Source organism: Emydura macquarii, unplaced genomic scaffold, assembly GCF_026122565.2.
Source record: "Emydura macquarii macquarii isolate MOO-44397 ecotype Brisbane River unplaced genomic scaffold, CSIRO-AGI_Emac_v2 contig_561, whole genome shotgun sequence".
NCBI classification, from domain to species: Eukaryota; Metazoa; Chordata; order Testudines; family Chelidae; genus Emydura; species Emydura macquarii.
Genome location: NW_027130698.1, coordinates 13809084 through 13830834, shown reverse-complemented (window position 1 = coordinate 13830834; position 21751 = coordinate 13809084). Strand labels below are relative to the sequence as shown.

Sequence of the window (21751 nt, the reverse complement as noted above, 5' to 3'; positions counted from 1 at the left end):
AGACAAACCACATTCAAATGATGGTAAAGGTTTAGCTTACACTGATAAACTTGGAAATGATAGAGGTGATTTTAAATCTTGTTCTCTAATTTAGGATCTTCACATATCAACTCATTAATAGGAAGTGAGAAATTTTTCCTGACGCTTGCTGCAGAATGTTTAAAAAAAAAAAAAAAAAAAAAAAAAAAAAAGCTTAAATATCCAGTCCTCTGGAATGTGAACAGAGGGAGTCAGGTCTGCCTACATCTGAAAAAAATAGAGGTCTGAACCATCTAAAGCCCAAATTGTACCACCAGTGCACAGCCTGGAGATGCAGTCTGTGCTGTGTGTTCTTCTAGTGTAAACTCTTATGTCCAATCAGGCTACTGGAACAGAACTGCTCTGTCCTTTCTACTCTAACATAAGGACTTGAACCTCCACCAGTTATTGGTTAATGGATCTATGCAAAGGCAAATCTGCACCCCCTCCATCAAATCCCTGCTATGCATTGAGATCCTATGGAGGATGTCTTTTGCATAGGTGTTCCTACTCTTTTGTCCCATGTAACCCCTTCACAGCTGTGGAAGAGTAAACTGAAATTTTGCTAGAAATGTGAACTGCCTATTCATTTCAGTGCATTATCAAATCTGAACCTGTTTCTCAACTACCTTACAACTTCGGTAGTACTTTTACTTGTTTAAAAATAATTCTAATGCACACCAGTGTGACATGCACTAACTTGCCTCTGTGGGCTTCATTTTGCTTAATTTCTGTTCAGAATTCTTGATGGCATTTCTTAGTGACATTTTGTAGAGGGTTACCAACATAAAGGCATATGCAGTCATGTGATGAAGCTTTCAGTGTTCTTGGTACTGATGAAGTAGTTATTTTTTTAATCCGACATTTTTAGAAGGGATGTTGTTTTTTGGAAGGTTGGAGGTGGGGAAACATTTTCTTTTTAAAGATAAATGTGGACACTTCCAATGTTTCCTAACTCAAATGCATGAGCCTGCTGTAGAATGAAATAATAGGAAGGGATGATAAGCAGAAATAGGCATAATAAGGGACTTTAGAATAGTTCTCTAAATTTTACCATGTAAAAAATATACACTCTTACCAGAATTTCCCTCTTGATCTCAGAGATGAGTATTTATATAAGGGTCACATGGAATGGGGGGAATCCTTTTTTAAATTCAGTTGCAGAAAAACAAGTTATCCTGTTATTGCTTAGGCTGTTACAGTGTGACCTTGAATATTGGATATGTGGAGTAAATACTCAATAATAGGTGAGTCAGGTGCTGAACGTTATCCTGAACCAGCCAGGGCTGACTTTCTTAAAGGGCCCTTGCCTGGATCTTAGGTGTGTAATGAAAAGTGACCTATTCTTTTACTGAAGTAGACACTGCTTCTGTCTTAATAACTTAACCATTCTGCACAGATTTTGTATGACAAGTTAGCTTTGTCTGACAGCCTGAGAATCAGGATCAGGTGTCTACCTTCGTGAAGGTGAGTTTTTCAATGTTAGTTGCTATCTGCCGTCCATACTTCCTATGGAATTATATGCAGTGCCATATCCCTTCATGTGTGAATTACTGCAGCACTTTGTCTTTGAGAGGTCAAAGTTTAATCTGTTGCTTTCAGTTAGCTAGAAGTCTGTTTTCTGTTGCACCAATCCTGTGTTTGTAGGTAACTTTGTCTTAAGGCTCAGGTAGGCTTTAAATAAATCACATTTAAGCTTTACAAATTGACCTGTCAGAGTGTTACTCTAGTGTTCTAATACTGCATGCCCTGGCTTCCCTGCAGACCATTGTTAGCATCAACTATTAAGTTAAAATGTTGAAATAGAGGTTTTTCATTTGCTGTGCAGCAACCACAGGATAAATTTTATTTAAAATAAAAACTGTCCGCTGTGTATCTTAAAAGGAAACCTAAAACAGAAAATAAAAATAAGATTTGATTGCTTTGAAGTATTTTTAATCTTGTTGATTTTTTTTCTGTTATTGTAAAGTACCAGTGAGTTGACTGGTCTAATAGACTGGTATAATGATGCTATTTCTTATAAAAAGATAGTCTTCCCTGCTATAATTGGCTGTAAATCATGCTTTTTTCTACTTTAGCAAATAACACACACAGGTTGGGACATACTAGTGATCTCCCTTCTTTTCCAAAACCCTCTCTTCCTATAAGCTTAGAAAAAGTTTTTTAGAAGCACCTTGATGCGCAATGCCTGATGTTAAATAGTGCAGCAGTCTTGTGAACACTGTGTGCGGGAGTAAAGGAGCTTGCCAGCAACTGTTTGCATATAAGGAAAATGGAGACCCGTCTTAGTGTTGTTGGAAAATCTTAAGCTTTTTTAGTAGTTGGAATAGTCTTTTGTGTAATAACACTTTTTCTGTGATTATTAATTTTAAATTTTATCATTACATTGTGGTTTAATCTGCAATAATTTTGTTAAAAGTAGCTTTTATTTTGTAATCCCTGTGTAAGCATCCTGATAGTCGTGTTGTATTAATGCCATTGTTATTCCAGTAATATGTCTGCAGTTTGGTTTGGCAGCATTTCATTAAACAATGGGATACAAATTAGATATAGGTGGTATAGATGTGCTAAGACTGGTAACCAAACTGGAGTCAAGTTTTGATTAATCACTTGTGCAAATGGTTATCATTCATGGAACATACTGTGTATCTGTGTTGTTTTCTGACACAAGGGATCACAAAGATTTTAAGAATTTTGGAGAAAAAATTAGTGATTGGACTAAAGCTCAATTTTAGTTTAAGGCAAAACACGTAATTTCTTGAACTGTGTACTTCAAATGTATAAAGAACACTTGACTGAAAACCACTTGTTATGATAAACACATCGGGTTAAACAAATCAGTAGTGCTAGACAAAGCTGCAGACAACATTATGAGAACACTTAGCACTTTATATCTTGTATGTGCTTTCAAAATACTAATACTCCCACTGGAAGAGGAATATACAGGGGAGCAAAGGACCAAACAGTGGGACTGCAGAACAGATAGGCCAGGGAGATAGTGTGATGCTCTGTTTTTTCAGAAAGGATAGAATGCATTACATTTACAAATACATAACTGTAATCATTCTTCCATATATGCCACAGTTGATGTTGTGCAATTTTGCCTGGAATTGTGATTGAGAAGTTAGAGACATGGCTCATAGGCAATCTCACAAGTTTGAGAACTGTTGCTTGTTGGATTCATTCCAGAAACCAAGTTTTAATAATTTAAATTTAAATGTTAATATAGTTTTGACTTTTTAAACGTTTCATCCCCAAAGATTTGGGATGTGGCATCTTTGCACCATTGTCTGTCTATTTAGGCCTGGTCTATACTTACTGGGAAATTCAGCAGCAGTCGGCGGGAGTGACACAAGCAACGTAGAGTAGTTTGTGTAACTCCCATCAACTTCGTAACTTCCGTTTAGCGCGCCGTCTCCACTTCGCTGCGCCAATGGGAAATGCGTACCGGTCGATGCAACACTATGCTTTTTTTGGAGGTGGTTTTACTAGATCGATTGAACGGGTCTTCACTTCTGCTCAATTGATCTGGATAGATCGATCTGACGGTGGTGAATTTGTCAGTCAGTCTAGACATATCCTCAGATTTGTAAAGAATGAATGTGTTAGATTAGAGACTATTGATAATTTGGGATAACCTTGGATGATCATGTGATTCACTTAATTTGCACTTCCCTTATCAACATCTACTTACATTTACATGGCACTTTGCAGCAAGCTGTTGGCCACAGTAATTACTAGTTTGCAGTGTTGTAACCATGTTGGTCTTAAGATATGAGTGACACAAGTTAATGGAGGTAATATCTTTTCACCAACCTGAAGAAGAGTTTTGTATAGCTCTAAAGCTTGTACCTTCCATCAACAGAAATTGGTCCAATAAGAGAGATTACCTCACCTATCTTGTCTCTTTCATAGTAATTACTGGCTAGTAAATATAAATTGTGTGAATTAGTATAACGCCTAAAATAAGTATATAGGCAAAACAAAATTTCATACAATTGCCGTATCCAGTAATTGCATACAATTAAGCATCTGCTTAGCTTTCAGACTTTCAAAGGAATACACATACTTTTTAAGAAACAGTAAGTGACTGGAAAACTGTCACGTCCTGTTTCTCATGGAAATCTAGCTGGTTTGTGTTTTCATTTTTAATTATACAGGAAAATATTGATGAAAATATTGTGGGAAATTCAGTATAATGTTACAAAAACTGGCTTCAGAGGGAATGGTTGTGTTGGAACAGGGGCTAGTTTTATTGGAGTTCTTTCCCTAAAAACAGGTAGTGGCTTAACATTTGGTAAAGCTGGCGAATAGGTAGAATATTTATATTAATTATCAAGACTTATGAAGCTGAAGCTTCCAAATTAAATGACATAACTACTGCTTCCTCAGGAAGCTTACCATGGGTACTGTGGAGTAAACAACTTAGAAATAAAGCTTTTCTAAACTTCTCAGATTTCTCTTGTCAGAACCCATACTTTAAGAACAAAACAAAAATGAATTTAACAATCTTTGCTAGTGTTAGTTTTGTTGTTTAAAACAAGACAAATTAATAACCTACCATGGTAAGCTAAAGATGTTTAACTACAAGTAACATGTATGGTAATTGGTACTCGTACCCATCAGAGCTGAATTAAGGATGCTATCTTTACTCAGCATCTCCTCACTGTTTTTTGTTGTAACTTTAAAAGTGATTCACGAATGCAGATTTAGTAATCTGACACTAGGGTCAGAGGGAGAGAGTAGATGGAACGTTTTTAATTAGGATAGCTAAGAATTAGCAATAAAGACTAGAAAAATGGTGAAAATCATGTGAAAGATGCATACCTTTGTGTAACTTTGTCTGACAGCTATCCCAACTATGAGTCCCTCATAAATGAATTGGTAAATATAGGCATTGTAGATTATCATTTTGGATTAACAAAGCAATAAATATACACAAGATTTTGAGCTATGACCTAAACTACAGTGAATCTCAGCGGTCATACAGAGGCTACCATTAGTGTACAAAAAATACTGGAGACATCTGCTCAGCTTTCACCAATCAATAAAGTGCTTTCAGGTTTCTATCAACATGGGCTTTACTGGTACAGAATCAATAGCAATTTTAGGACTGAGTGTACTTCTAGGATTGCATGGTATTCTTGGAACTTTGTGTTCAGACTGTAATCTGTCTCCTGTTTGTTGATAATACTTTGATTCTACCATTCCACACTACTAGTTATAACTGGTTGAAGAAAAATTCTGTTTCACAAGAACTTTCAAGTTTTTGAACTTTGTTTTCATTCTTCATTGGAATGAAAGCAAAACCTTTCAAACATTTTCACAAAACAGAACTGTGTCAAAACATCCCTTTTCAGATTGAAAAGATCAGGTTTTTGATATTTCTCTCCAGAAAGTCCATGGCGGACCTGAGAAACCATTCTGTCAAATTTCTTCAGCAATATGATGACTCAGCAGGTTGTTGCAGTAGTTTATTCATTGGAGAGAACAGTTGTAGTTTAATGGGTGTTTTGCCATATTGGTCAGGACTGAAAAGCAGGAGGCTAACTTTTAATGCAAGGAGAAAAATTATGTTTGACAAGTCAACAAGACAAATATAGCCAACACAAAAATCCCATGTTTACCCTTCAGGTTGTGATGCAACCAATGACTGTAAGGAAAATGAAAGTTGACTTGATATATCCATCCTTGCTTCATGGTGTGAAAATATTCTAGTCTACTAAGTATTGTTTTGAAAGACAAAAATAGGAAACGTGACAGCAGGGCGAATATCTATCTGCAAGATTAAATTGCTACTTAGAAAATTGCTGAGCGTAATTCCTTAGGGGGGTTTTACTTGCCTGTAGCTATTTGTGTGACTTGAGCAGCGCTTGGCCTTCCTGCTAATTTACTGTGTGACCTGATCGGATGCTGCATGGCCTATAGCAGTTTTTTCTTGGAAATACTTTTTTATATTGTATAAAACGAAATCATCCGCTTCCCTGGTTTTTTTCCTTTTTACTAAAGCAGCTGCTAAGTCATCACAGTGTCATACCAGTTTAACTAAATCAATGCAATGTCACATCTTTAGTTACCAGTGCCATGTTTGTTTAGACAAGTTTCAAGTCTGATTATGTTCCTGTTCATATGTCGACAATGATGTCTAAAATATTATCAGATAAGAGTATTTCAGTCCTTCGTGTTCTCCCTGTATAAATGATTTACCATACTGGCTTAATCATTAGGCTCTTTAAATGAAGGCCTTGTCTGCGCTACAAAAATAAGTCAACATATGTTACGTTGACTTTCAGCCACCGGCTCATGTCCACACTGCTCTCCTTGGGTCGGTGGAGTGCGTCCTCACCAGGAGCACTTCCACCAACCTAAAGGGCAGTGTGGGAGAGCTCAGAGACCACCATGAGAGCCAGGGTTCCCTGTGGGCTGCCCCCCCTCACTCCCAGTCCCAGCCATGCAGGGACTTCTCCCTTCCCTGATCCCAGCCAAGAGCTGGGCTGCAGCCTCCCATATCTTGCCCGGTCCCAGCTCTGGGCCAGGCTGCAGCTGTCCGCATCCTGCCTGGTGCTGGCTCGTGGCCGGAAGGCGGGCTCCAGGCTCCCACATCCTGCCCGTTCCCAGCTCTGAGCTGGGAGCTGGGCTCCAGCCGCTTGAGTCTCACCCAGTCCCCGCTCCAGGACCAGAGCTGGGCTGCAGCTGCCCACATCCCAGTTCGCAGCTGGGAGCCAGGCTCCCCCATGGTTTACCCGGTTCCAGCTCGCAGCTGGGAGCTGGTCTTGCAACAGTCTGGCAAGCAGCTTGCAGCAGCTGGGGCTTCTCACCCGGCTCCCAGCCAGAAGAGCCAGAACCAGCCCACTGACTTCCTTGTCAATTTCACCTTAGAGCACAGCAATGAAATTGACAGCTCCTCTATTGCTGCAGGGGGAGGTAGTGTCTATACAGACACTGCATCACCCTGTCTTTTCCGACAAAAGCCCTGCGCTTGTCATCGAGGTGGTTTTATTTTGTCGAAAAAACAGGGCAGTGTTGTCAGCCAGGGGGTGATTGCAGTGTGTACACCAGCACTGTTTTGCCAACAAAAGCTGACTTTTGTGGACAAAACTCTCTAGTGTAGACCAGACCTAAGGATCTCAAACTAGAGGATTCCAAATAGCTTATCTGAACTAGGAAAATGCAGAAAATAGTTTGGAGAAACTTTACAGGTCACTTACATTTATTTTATTCCCTCTGGAATAATGTTAAGTATACATTTCAATACACACGCACAAGTGGCGCAATGATTATACAAACTGCTTGTTCTTTTTGTAAACTATGTAAATAGCTGATTGCGTAGACCAGAAGTGTATGTATTCTGTCAACAATACTGACTGTGCATGAGGAGAGATGGGACTTGCAAAAATTACAGAAGTCTTGCAATCAGAGTAATATTTTTAGAAATAATAAATGTTCCATAACAGTTTGCAAAATTGTGGGTAAGGACTTGTAAATGAGTGTACTCAGTTACATACAGCTACATTCCAGCTTGAAACAGTCATAGAATGTGAATTCTTTGTAATGAAAACCCCCACTTAATCCCTTGTTTCATTTAAATGTCATAAAATAAAAGTTGACAGCTGTTGTGTTCATGGCTTGTTTGTACGTAAACATAGTCTCTCCATCTTTCTTTAGGGCAAGTTCAGAAAACCATGCAGTCATCAGGGCACAGATTCCGTGATGTTGAGCACCACCCTCTCCTTGCTGAAAATGACAGCTATGATTCTTCTTCATCGGAAGCCGATATGGCAGACAGGGTTTGGTTCATCCGTGATGGCTGTGGCATGGTCTGTGCTGTCATGACGTGGCTTCTGGTTGTCTATGCAGACTTTGTAGTGACTTTTGTCATGTTGCTGCCTTCCAAAGACTTTTGGTACTCTGTGATCAATGGTGTTCTTTTTAACTGTTTGGCAGTGCTAGCTCTATCATCTCATCTGAGAACTATGCTAACTGATCCAGTAAGTATATGATTATTCCTTGAAATTGGATCATTCTCTCATGTTAAGTCATTGCAAAGATTAAAGTGAGCAACTCTGAGTTCCCTTTTATAGATAGATAAGGTCTAGCTCCTGCTGCTAGGATAATTCCTTTAGTTTCAAATCAGTAAAATTGATTGAAGCAGAGGTTAGTATCCATCTCCATCTTTTATTCTTTTATGATATCATAAACAAGTCTTGAACTGAGTGGAAAGCAAAGGAGAAACAATTGAAAATTGCAAGGGAAAGGAAGACAAATGGAAAGTGTAGGATAACTTGTTAGATGTACTATAGAAGATCATTAAAATGTCTATTTTGTTTTGTAATTTTTTACTGGTTTCCTAGCTGTATTACCACATCTAGATAACTTTGTAAAAGTTGTTATATTCCAGGTGATGGGGTAAGAAAATCTTATGCTTAATGAATAGAAGAAGTTAAGGTTTGCAAAAGTATCTGTGGAACTCTTGAAAATCTCACTCATCCTCAGGACTAGTTACTATAAACTTACCAGAGTTTGTTGACCTGACAATTAAAATGTGGAGTAAGTTGCTCAGTGTAGAGAGAAGACTTAGGTAGAACTAGGCTCACTTGGCACTATGGATATTTTTCTCTCAATAAATCTAAGATAAAAGTATTCATAACATTTTAATATTATTGAATAAGTTAGTCAGATCAGCAGAAAGATTAAATTATTAGTGTTCTAATAAGACTCAATGTAGCTATACCGAATTTTTAATAGGAAACAAATATTTGGAAAAATTAGCTATCGCTTCCTTGAAGTCTGTAAAACGTGTAATTGAGTTAAACTAAAAGCTTTCATCACAGTCTGACTTCTTAAGGTCAGGTTTCTAGCAACTTTATATAGTGTGTATACAGAGTACATAGCAAAAATATAAAATTGCTTTGGAAATCTTGCTATGAAAACTAAATTAAGCAGTTACATCTTCACAATCTTAAAATGTTTTTGATGTAGTTAAATGGCATTTACTGGTAAGTAAGTCTGTTCCTCACTACATAAAATGGTTCTTTCTGCAAAGTAAAAATTACAAAATGGCACAGTTTTACTGCCATACAAAATTTAAGTTAACACATGTGAATACGTTTTAAAATACATTTCTGTCAACATGCATAGTAATAGCTTATGGCAGCCTAAATGGTGAATTTTCAGCTATTGTTATAACAATGTACCTATTTCCAGTTCAATAGCAGTTGTGCTCAGAACTACTGGTCTAAAATTATATTCCTGAATTTCTGGGTTAACTCTTGTATGATAGAATCGGTGGCAAGTTAGCGTTCAGTTTAAAATGTCATCCTTCGTAATAGTAGTGAACATCTTGCTATAAAAACATTGACATTGACATCTCAAAGGTAAGTTTGGTGGTGTTTCAGCTCTAGGTTGAAGCCTGTGGGATTTGCAGTGTCATGGGAAAAATCTCACTGCTTAAATACTGGAGCGTGGTGGATGAGTGGACTTCATCTAGAAATGTTTAAATTGAAACTATAATAATCCTCACCAGTTCAGGTCTTTGCAGCTTTTTATCATTATAGCAAGTATTCACTGCTCAGTTTTAAAACACACAATTTCCAAAGTTGTATGCTCAGTTTACATAAAACTAAAAATTCAAAATTTTGAATTGATATTGTAAACTATTAACTGGCTGGATTTGGTTTGTTAGAGTCCATATACCAAAAAAGCCCAAAACAAAACAAAAAAAAAACGTAGTGCTTCAAGAAGTGGTTTTGGCAGTTCATTAAAAGGTGCTACTCCCTCCCTGAGCAGTTCTGAGTCCGCACCCAGTGATGAAAGATTGTTTCTAAAAGCCAATGAGATGTATGAAAAAAGGCCTTCTTGAAGAACCAGTTGTGTTTATGGGTGTTAATCACTGATTGTTAAAAATACTTAGGACCTCAAGACCCAAGATATTGTTTATAGACAAAATATATCTTAATCTGTTGCACTTAATGCACTTCCCATATTACCAACAAAAAAAAGGGGCGGGGGCTTTGTAGTATAAACTGTTGATTCTTAAATAAGAGTAAAGGAAAATAGAATAAAGTCTCTCTCAAAATTCATAAGAATTTGAAGATAGATAGATTTTACTACGTTTTAACCATGAGAATTTCATCAAAAGTAAACTGGCTACAGTTTGAGGTTGTAAAAGGCATAATCTCTCAATGTTTGTAACTGGAATCAAGTATCATTGTCTTTATTTCTGATTACTTGTTAATTCTGCAAATGGCAAAGAGATGAGATCAAGCCATTTTGAGAGTTACACTTACGAATTAATGAAATTGGTGAAAAAGAGATGAGAGAGTTTTGTTTGTTTTGGGGTTCTTTTTAACAAATTCTAATCCCTCTAGAACTAACTAAATCATGTCTTATGGTTTGTCTTCAGTGCAGTGTTAGTGAACATGCCTAACTTGAATGCGAATGGTCACATTGATAAACAGTGATTGAACAGCAGAGAGTTGGGGCGTCCCCTCTGCATTATTAGCTCCAGCATCAACATGCCTCCTGATGAGTCAGTTAGCTTGAGTGTACTGTACAGAATCACTTAAATCAAGCTAGAGCTTTTTGTATGTATCAGGGGTTGGGTTAGGAGCAGCATTAAGTTATACCTTGAGTTAACACTTCAGTGAAGATAAGCTGTAGAATGTGAAACACTGGGGTGTGGACATAGCTTGACAAAACATTCTGCTTCAGTTGAAATTCCCTCCAAGTGAACAGGAGGGAAGTAGCTAGTCCTGTGTTAAGAACTGGCAGAGCTGAGTTTTCTCTCTAGAAGAGCTTCCTTAAATCACTTAAGTAATTAGTGATTTTTTTTTTTTATTTTTTATTTTTTTGCTGGTCCTTTTGCTAGATTGTGTAAATGAGATTCACAAACATTTCAGACTGCAGTGACAGGCTGCAAATACAACTACTCTTTTTCTGATACTCCTTCACCATCACCCAGAAAAATCAGCCTTGCATTAGAGCTTTCTGAGTGTGGGAAAAAAACCAAGCACATTCCCCATTTTTAGAAAACTGGAGTGGGGGAGGGTGTGTGAAATGTGTGAGTGAATTTTTACCATGTAACACCTTTCCCCTTGTCTCTCAGTCCCCATTTCCTTCTGTATAAGATCATACAAATTCTTTTGATGTAATTTTAGCAGTTTGCCTAAACCCTTCAAGACAATCCAAAACAAACACGTACAAACTGTTCTTGATTCACTTTGGGCCTTTTTGTAATGCTAATAGATGATTGCACTAGCTTCTGAATCTCAGAATAGTTAGCTTACTATATATACCTGAAAGGAGGCATTTCCCTTTCCTGATTTGCTCACTTACAAGAAATATTTTCAACTTTAAGCAACGATTCTGACTGCAGTTTTGACATTTGTAGGTAAAGAACATTGATTTCATCCAGGTTGGTGGTAGTTCATTTGAAACTGAACTGGGACTAATGGGTGGTTGTTTGTCTGGAAGACATTCAGTCTTACATTAGCTTGTTTTGAGAAAACTGATTTTGGAAATTGTGCTGAGATTGCTGGTACCTATAAGAGAAAAATTAGGTTTGAACTAAAATGGGCTTAGTGTGCATAGAATTTTACATCTAACACACTCTGCATTAATGTTGAACAATCAAAACTGCTGTTAAAAAGTGATTTTTAAAAAGTGTTATTGTTCTCAATTTAAGGTGATTTCTTCTCTCCCTCCATTTTAAATGACTTAGGGGGCTGTACCTAAAGGAAATGCCACTAAAGAATACATGGAGAGTTTGCAACTCAAACCAGGGGAAGTGATCTACAAATGTCCAAAGTGCTGTAGTATCAAACCAGAACGTGCCCATCATTGCAGGTACACCATTCTTTTCTTTTAAAGCAAACATGCGTAAAGGTATTTGAACGTGAAATTCTAAAAAAAAAAATAGTAGTTAATGAAAACGGTCTGCAGGTTTCTTGTTTTGATAAAATAAAAGTTTTGCACGCTTTCTGCTACAGAACAGTGTGTATATTTGTATATCAAATATATAATAAAAACTTGAGGTGGAGCAGGGGAAGAAATGAATAAGCCTAAAAATGTAAAGGATCTCATTGCAGTTCAGTAAATTTTGTTGTAGAAAAGATAGTTTTTCCTCTTATCATTTACTCCTTTATAAACTGGTTTTACCTTGATATTGGATTCTGGAGTTATTGTTCTGGTTGCAAGAGTAATTTTAAATTAAGAAATTACAAGTACATTTTAAATAGTCACCTCAATGTGTGCTCTTCCTAAAACTTCTGAAAGGGTCTGTTAAAAAAGACACCTTCCCGAGCACGTGGATTGACAGTTTTTACATGGTTATTTTCCTAAGCAGCATGCATAACTAGTTTGTTAAACCAATGAAATATTCTTTAGTTCAGGGTAGACTGTTCTGAGTAATGAAAGAAGTGATTATCGTAATGTTGGATTAGGATGTTGTATAAAGTATGATAAATCTATCTACTTTAAATTCACTCTGTCCCTGTTAGCTTGAAGGCATTTTAGATGCACCTGTAATGTTCAACCACTGGAAAGATGAACTTAAATATGTCTCTCTATGTAACTAAGAGACTTATAAATATTTGTATACTGTGTATGCATGTTTATATACACAGAACTACATATGTGTAATGTTTTTAATAGCACCTCTCTGTATCATTACAATAGCGCAGTGGTTCTCAAATGGTGTTCTGCCTAGGGTTCCATGGGCTGAACGGAAGGGTTCCGCAAAGAAGCCGTACCGTGCCGCCAAATGCTTAAAAAAAAAATCTGGTGCCGCCGAGCAGCTGTTCGCGCGCCGCCGAAAATGGCCCTGAAAGAGTGCCGCCAAATCAAGCAAATACCATGCCACCGAAAAGAGGAAGATTTCCTTGACTTTTTGGCGGACGGTATGGCATGGGCAGGCAAGGGTTCTGAGGGCATGGCATGGGCGGGCAAGGGTTCTGAGGGCATGGCATGGGCGGGCAAGGGTTCTGTGGGTGGAAAGAAATTGAGAAACACTGCAATAGCGCATATCCAGCGGTGTAGTATATTGACATTTTCTGCTCACCTAAAGGATGAGAATGAATGTTTGTTGGAATTCTGAAGCTCAAATCATTATGGAAATGATTGTAAAAATATCTATAGTTGGTAATGTAAATTATTTTATCACTCAAGTTGTGCTAAAGGTATGGTTGAGAAGGCACTTCCATTATAAACCATCTGCATTGGGGCTGAAATCTTTATTTGACTTTATCTCTGCCTCAGCCTACCTATTTAAATAGATTGTAATGGTAAAGCCCTTTTTAGATCTTTGATTGAAAGGTACTGTAGAAGTTTCTGATTCAGTCAGTATTCATGACAATTTTGGTGTCTCTAGGAGTGAGTTTTGAGTCTTTTTTTAATGTTAAAAAAAAAAAAGAAAAAAGAAAAAAAATGTTATGGAAATGTTGTGATAGCATTAAGATTGAAAATTTAATTGCACAGATCAGGAAAACTGAACTTTCACAGCATCCATAACTTGGGTGGATATGTAGGCGTAGGTTAATACTATATTAATGGAAAATGCCCTTGTCAACAAGGTCAAGCAATCTTGCTTTTGGAAATCATAACTGACATTGTAATTGCATAAATTCCTAAAATAGCATTATTTTTCTAAATTTAAGTCTTTACTAGGAGTGTTTACTTTATATGCTTTCTTGGGATGGTTTTAAAATAAACATATAAACTTATTTTGTTTTTATTAATCTGTCTGAATATATTTATTCATAATAGACAGCAGCTATTCATTTATTACTGTTGAAGTTGAAGGGATTTGATTTTGTTTTGCATATTCCACAAGAAAATCTGTAACTCTATAAACTCACTTCATGTTAAATTAGGAAAATGAAAGAAAAATGTTACTTAAATGGTTAGTTGGGGAAAGACCAACAAATGTAGCAACTGTTTTATTTTTCACTGTAGAATTTAGAGATTTTGATTGGAATCTTTTGCTGCTAACTTTGAGAGATGTTGGTTGATAGCCCTCAGATGCTATACAAAGAGGTATGGTTAGAGATTTCTGGGATAGTTGCCACAAATGTCCAACAACTGTAGACACAACGACCACACACACAAAAAGCAGATATAGTGGACAAAGATGATACTACATTTGAACGTAGGTTATATATCACCTGCTGCTCCTGGTTGAATCTTTCGTAATTTAATGATATTGTTAGATTTTATTTCTGAGAAATAAGAGGGAATTGACTACTTACAAATGAAGTTTAGACTGTTCTCTGGAGCATTTTGACTGTGCACACATGTTCAGTATATTTGATGGAGCTGTGTGGGTAGTAAAACAGCTGTGAAAACTGTCTGAGGAGATTGAAAATGGCTCCCTTCTTGCAAATACTAGGTCAACTTTTCTATATTCCGAACCAGATTTACAGCTTGGATGTCTGTAAATTGAACTAGGTACTTTCTGCCAAATATTACTTTTGGCTGGTTTTTGTTTGTTTTGTTCTGTTGTTTTTTTGAGTTTTTTTTAACTTGAATCTGGAAAGTAATGAAGTTCTATTTACATGGGGTACTCATCATAGCCACAGGATTAATTTAAAAAATTACACGATTGGATGTACACCTTTATCCTTTCTGGAGCATGTTCATATTCATTTTAGTGGATATGAAACAAATCTGATCAATAAGGCAATTTACACTGTCAGAAATTATGGCATACATTTTTTTGAAGAAAATATACTGCTCTAAATTAGGAAAACCATAACTGCCAAAACTAGTTAGGAGCTTCGCTTTTTTTCCTTCGGCTTTCTTTAAATTCTGCATATTGATTTTTTGTCTGAGACACACACTTTGTTCTTTCCTACACTGAAATGTAAGATACTTCTTTTTTAAAATAAAAAGTGCATATTTCTTCTCCTCCTCTTTCTCCCAGTATTTGCAAGCGATGTATTCGAAAGATGGATCATCACTGCCCCTGGGTGAATAATTGTGTAGGAGAGAAAAATCAGAGATTTTTTGTGCTGTTTACGGTGAGTACAAATTACTAATAAATTGTTATAAATATGAAATTTATGTTGAATGTAGGTAACAATTTTGCGCACACTTACCCCAGGATTAAATTTTATGCTATTTAGCCATACTCTGGATCAGGGTAGATTGATTTAAATCAAGGTGATTTAAATCACCAAGAGAAAATCATTGATTTAAATCAAGTTTCCAACTGATACTTCTTCACATATTTCTTTAACAATGGTGCAAGTCTGTTCACTAAAACATATTAATTTACAACTCAATACAGCATTTTACAACATCTAGGAGGGTATACTTTGTGTAATATTTTAGATAACTTGATTTTTATCAATTTAGGAAATAGTACATAATACTCATTACTCAAGCTGCAGATGCAGCAGCAGTTCATTAGGAAAGTAAGAACTAAATCACACACACAAACTCAATAGCACTTCTATTTTATTAAACTAAATCTTAAATGTTACATAAATGTTTCACATTTGCAAATGCAGCAGTCTCCGGAGTTGCTGGCTGATGGTTGTCCTTAACCTCTTTTTTTTTTTAATTTTCAAATTTTATTAACACTAACAGATGAGTCATCACCACACTACATGTATGCTATCCTTAAAACTTCGACAACTAGTTCTCATCTTCCCCACTCCTACTGTCATTTTTATTCATAGACTGAAACAGAAATACGAGTTTTCCTGCTTTTTCAACTTCCAGTCAATTTCTTAGCTTTGAGTGAATAATATTAAACGATGAAAATATTCTTTCTGTGCCTGCAGAGGAAGCTACTGCTGTGAAAAGTTGGTTTAGCAAATGAAGGTACTCTGTTTCTAGGTGCCTGGCTAATGATTTCCCCCAATTCAGGGGAGTGACTTTGTTCAAAACATCATCAGTAAACATGTACTGTTTAAATGGTTCCGCTCCAGCCCTGAAATTTTTTATGACTGGTATAACTGAGGAGTGATTTTGAGATGCCCATGCCATGGCAGTATCATCATCTTCAGAAGTTAGGCATCTACCTTTATATCTGGGGTCAAGAATGTTTGCAAAAAAATGGCGTGGAGTTAGTACTTGATGCATTCGCTTCTTTATTGCCTGCAGTTTAACTTTCTGGTGACGTATTTCTTTCTTCAATGTCTCTTGAAGTGCCTTCCAAATTTTGACAGCATCAGCAATGCAGCAAAAATTTCTCTGAAGTTTAAGGCTATGGATATAGGCTTCAGTATACTGAGCATATCCTCTACATTCCTCTTTAATCCTATGTTAGATACTTTGGATGAGATACTTCCATCTATTTTATCATGGTTTTCTTCACAAACTTTTATGAGAATAGGCCAGTTAATAAATTATTCAAAACAATCAACCACAGAATTCCATCAAACATCTTGAGGAAGAATTAGTTTGAATCCTCCTCCTCTCTTCAGTGAAGCTGGAGCAAAATGGTTGTTAATGGAAGTATTTTGTGACTTCAACAACATTTTCTTTTATTCTTGGAGAAGCCGTACTTAAGTCTTTGGCTAAAAGATGCATTAAATGGGCAATGCAGCCATATGATATTAAGGAGCATCCTTCCATTTCTTCTTCTAAGTATCTTCTCATCTTTGCCACGTTTGCAGCATTGTCTGTGATAAAACTGCACATGTGACAGTTGAATTTTTGTTGACAGTTTATTACAGCTTTCACATCCACTTCTTTTAAATATTCTGTTGTGTGGGCATTTCCTAATGTATCTATTGTTTCTGAAAGATATGCAACCCCATCTTCCGTTGTCACACAGGCACATGTTACCAGATCATTGTGTACATTGCTCCACCCATCAAGGCTTCAACTGGCAAATTTCTCCTCAGTATTTCTTGCACGCTGTTCAAGTTCCTTCTCATACGCTCATACAGCCTTCCTCCAATGTCTGCTCTACCAGATGGAGTGTAGCCTGATTGTAAGGATTCAATCATGTCAATGAAGTGTTTGTTGTTAACAATGCGAAAAGGAGAATTTGTGGCATAAATGAACCGAGCAGTCTTTTCATCTATGGTGTCTTGCTGATATTTGCTGGTCCTTACTACAAACCCATCCATGGTGGTGGTTTTACTGGATGATTGAAATCTTTTGCTTGCTACTGATGCTTTGTTGTCTGAAATACGTTTAGTTGCAGCACTGCTGCTAAAACTACCAACAAATGACTCTGAAGTTGTTGTAGATAGACAGTCGCCAGTCTCTTATGCTTAAATGGACTCCTGAAACAAAATTCAAAAATGATTTTGAATAGTCATTCTTCTCAGTTCTTCTCACTCTATTATTCAGTTCATCATTTACATTTTTTTCAGCAAGGATGCAAATGCGATTCCAAATTACCAAAAAAGTTAAGACTGACTACATTTAGAGTGCGCTTAATTTTGGAGTAAACCCCATAGAACTCACTATAGGATGGGGTTATCTTGGGAAAGCTGAGTTATGCTGAAGTAAAATAGGGAATAGATTTATGGCATCACCATGATGGTCTGTGGCCGTGATGTTCCAAAATAAGGGGGCATGTATTATATAATATAAAATAAGAAAATGACACCCAGTGGCAACTGGCAACTCTAGATTTCTCTTACTGCAGCTTTCTGTACCATATAGTTGAGTGATAGATGCTAAACCTAGTTAACTAATTAAACAAGCCATAAGGATTAGCTAAACTATTTTTTTTTCTAGCAACATCCAATGTAGCAAACAGCTTGGGAATTTACTTGTTAAATCACACTTATACTAAAAGGCATAGAGAGTTTTGAAGAATGATGCATTACAAAGTGAATTATTTCAGTTACTAACCAGTTGATCCACACTGTTCTTCAGACATATCCACATCTTCATTCACATAATTTTCTCCAAATAAGCAGTTTTCATTATGATGTTTCATTCTTGCAAGTAGGCCCTGCATCTCCTAATTGCACTGCTTTCACTTGACACATTTTCCTTTTTTACCCAGGGAAGGAATTTCTTCAAAATATTCTCAGATAGGGTCTCTCTTACACCAGAAGCCATGACAGTTTTTCTGTGGCAAAAGTGGGGGGGGAATATAGGAAGCTGTGTGTGTACTGAATAATGGCTTCCCTTTTTCTTTCCAGTCCACTCCACTGTTCCTTTCTATTCTGCCTCCGTCTTTTGTCTCTCTGTCTTTAAGACAGTGTCTTAACTAACTCCTCTGCCCTGCTTGGCCCAGCTCCACCACCACATAAGCACAGAACAACAACAATCCTACCCAGCCTGTGTCTTTCTTTGCACATGTGACTTTAGTCTGCCCTGAAACAGAAACTGAAAGCCCAGAACTTTCAAGACGCAAGAGCTGGTAGTTAGGCTGGACAGACTACAGCCGTTAACTCAGTTTTATGAGACTGTAAGTGTAGGTTTAGCATGTTTGTGATGAGATTTAATTGTAACTGTTATTTTTTAAACAAGAGAGGAATTTAGGTTTTTTGTTTTGTTTTTTGTTTTTAATCATTGATTTTTATCCACCCTGCTCTGGGTGTGCAGCATTATACCATTTCACTGTTTGCTGTATATTGCTCTGTTACACAACATAGCATTTTATTAGTTTTTAAAGTTTGCAATGTGACAATTATATGCTTGGGAGCAGGGCTTGGATCAGACTGATATAATGTGCTGCGATCTTGTTCTACAGAATCTCAAATTTCTTTGAAAAACAGTCTTTGGCTGTTCATGGTGGCAAATAAAACCTCAAACATGAACTGATTGTGATATCTAAATGAGTCTGCAGTAAGTGTGGTCCAGTAGCTTTGAGATGCCCAGTGGTGATTTTAAATGTCATTGTTAACAGTTTAATTTCTCGTGTAAGAAAGGAGATGGAGCACACCTACATCTGCACAATTTACAGTGAGTGACTTCTCCTTCTGGTGCCACAAGTGAGTGGTGTTTAGGAGAAAGCACTTCTTACCTTCACTCAAGAAGGAGCCTTCATTCAGCAGGGAACTGGAGCTCCGCTGAGTGGGAGCTAGTCCAGGGAGCTAAGGAACTGAGGTCAGAATGCAACCATATTTTGAGCATCTGCACAATGTACTGAGTGGCAAAGCACATGGGCAGAGCTTAGAAGAGTACTACTGCCTTTTTTTCTCTTCCCCAAATTTGTCCCCTGCGTGGGAGAGACTATTAGTAGATATTAGCCATGTCTATTTTAATCATTGTTTGAGTCAAGTGTTTCAATGACTTAAAATCCATTAATTTTCACTTTATTATATTTATAATAATAATTATTAGTATAATTGTAATCCAAAGAGCTAATAAATTGTACATTGTTTGTACTTGCTGAAATTTTCTGATTTGAACTTTGCTGAAGTTGATTTTACTTCACTTTATCCAAATAATAAAAGATACTGCACCCAAACATGTAATTTCCCAATGATAAAAGCTGGCTGCAAGGAATGTCTGCTTTACTGACTGACAAAACTATCAAGACTAAGCACATTTCTATTTATTTCCAGATGTATATAGCCCTAATTTCAGCTCATGCGCTCATTCTGTGTGGGTTTCAGTTTTTCTCTTGTGTCCGAGGACAGTGGACTGGTAAGCATGTGTTTACTTCTCCCGGCATAACCAAGCGGTGTTTATAAACAAAAAATCATAAAATGTTTGTAACGTTCTTTTGCCTTCATCCCTCACCGAAATGTTTGCAAACGTTTCAATTGTTTAACATGAAATGCCAAGAATATACTCTTGTCTGCTCATGCCATCTTATTTTCTCATGTGGTGTTACTTGGAATTTGCTAATTCCCCCCATGTTTTTTTGTGCTTGTTACTATTTCAAGGCAATGTTTTGGTGTACCAGGAGCTTACTGAGCTGTCAAGATTATGGAAAGAGTTATATGGCTGAAGGAATACCAGGGTCCTTTATAGAGGGGATGGATAATTATTGCTCCAGATATCAGGGAGGGCAGGTGAATGAGGGACTCAAGAATCACCTTGAATAATAATAATAAAACAACTAGGGCTGGACTCTAGCGCACAGGTGAGGCAGTATTTCATAAGGTTCTCAATACCGGGGGAAGTCCTGGGACCAAATGAAAAGCTTAGTTCATTGAGCCCTGGCTGACGGTGTTCATACATGAAATGCCTTACTTCGGTCTTTCATACACACACCTCTCTATTTCAGTTTGGAATGTACTTGGCTTATCTAGGGAACCTGTGTAAACTGCTATGTGATCTATAGAGTCTTCATGCATACTGAGAATAGACTGCTACTTTTAATCTGTGAATTGATGAACAGTTCTCTTTCTGGCTGAGATGTTAACTTACGCTTCACTCCTTGCACTCCCAAATCCAATTGTTACATCTTTAACTACTGCAACAGAATGAGTGTGGAGAAAATGCTTTTTTTCATACAACATATCTGATTTGCTAAACAGATAGTTGAATATTAGTGCAAAGGCAGGGAGGAGGAATTTAGATTGTTTTACCAATGGATTTTTCACACGAAGACAATGTTCTTCTCAGCATTCCATTTCATTTCAGTTTAAAATCCCACCCTGTCACACACGTTGTCCAGATCCTTCCTTGCTTAATTAATGGATGAAACCAAATAGCCAATTGATTGGAGAGCGTGGAGGCAGGGACTTAGAACAGCTCCTGATTCCAAGATACAGCTTCATTTTCTTTCAGCACCACATAAGGCAAGCAAATATAGCAGCAGGAATGAAAATCAGGTAGATATAACAGCCCACCAGGAGCAGGCAGGACTCGTGCTGTTGCAGCTTTTTTGTTATGTCTAGCTGCCCTTCACTTTATATCTGGTATTATGTGCAGCCTGGGCTAATGTTGTACAAAGTCACACGCACAAATGCTTTTTGGCTCTCAAATTGGTGTAGCCTTGTGGTTACCCCAGAGCAAGACACGAGGCACTGTGATGTGGTATATGACAAGGCAAGACTACATTCATTTTCAAATTAGCATTTAATCGTACATTAAACTGAATTGTTTAGAACTGTACAGCCTCAGTGATGGAAAGTAAAAGGTTTGCAAAATCTGGAATTGAGCTGATTTAGCCACTGTAAAATAAATACAAATATATATTATCACTTTGTATTGAAGAGGAGACACACTGTTCTGGAATTGCTATTTGCATGTTTTCTTGATGTGATTTTTTCATAACTAAGTTTATTCTCTTCACAGAATGCAGTGACTTCTCTCCACCTGTAACTGTGATCCTGATGGTCTTCTTGTGCCTTGAGGGTTTTCTGTTTCTCACTTTCACTGCTGTTATGTTTGGCACCCAAATCCACTCAATATGCAATGATGAAACGGTAAAGCCTACTTCCTTTGCTTGGTGCAATAATTCTATAATAAGACTAAGATATAGCTTTATTTGCATATGATAGAGGGGCTTTTATGATGGTGAAAATATTCAAACCTTAAACACACATCCATCTCCTATCTGCCCTGCTACTGGGAGATTGAGAAATAATTATTTGTTTTTGCTAACAGGCAGATGTGTACAAGCATGTTCTCCTTTAGTATTGACTTCCCTTACATGATGCAGTAGAGGTGAGACTTTCAAAAGCATCAGAACAAGTTGCATTATGTTTCAGTGCGGCTTATGCTCCTAAATTACTTGGACACTTATGAATATCCCACCCATAATTCTTAGATTGTCATCAGAAGTGACTTGTTCCATTAGGAGTATACATGATGTACATCATCTGGCACTAGCAATGTGCTTTTGTTGCACCTTTTTACTGCA

At 37.1% G+C, this 21751-nt stretch overlaps 1 protein-coding gene across 2 annotated transcripts in view; it reads left to right on the top strand.

Moving 5' to 3' along the window:
• Window positions 1-21751, top strand: part of ZDHHC7 (zinc finger DHHC-type palmitoyltransferase 7) — a 29171-nt gene that overhangs the window by 2060 nt on the left and 5360 nt on the right. For both annotated transcript variants that reach the window (XR_010918355.1, XM_067540191.1), the window contains exons 2-6: window positions 7684-8006; window positions 11738-11862; window positions 14936-15032; window positions 19500-19581; window positions 21184-21314. Coding sequence is in view for 1 of the 2 variants with exons in the window: in XM_067540191.1 (XP_067396292.1) it covers window positions 7701-8006; window positions 11738-11862; window positions 14936-15032; window positions 19500-19581; window positions 21184-21314 (741 nt within the window). In the remaining variant the exon portion in view is untranslated. The remainder of the gene's footprint in view (window positions 1-7683; window positions 8007-11737; window positions 11863-14935; window positions 15033-19499; window positions 19582-21183; window positions 21315-21751) is intronic.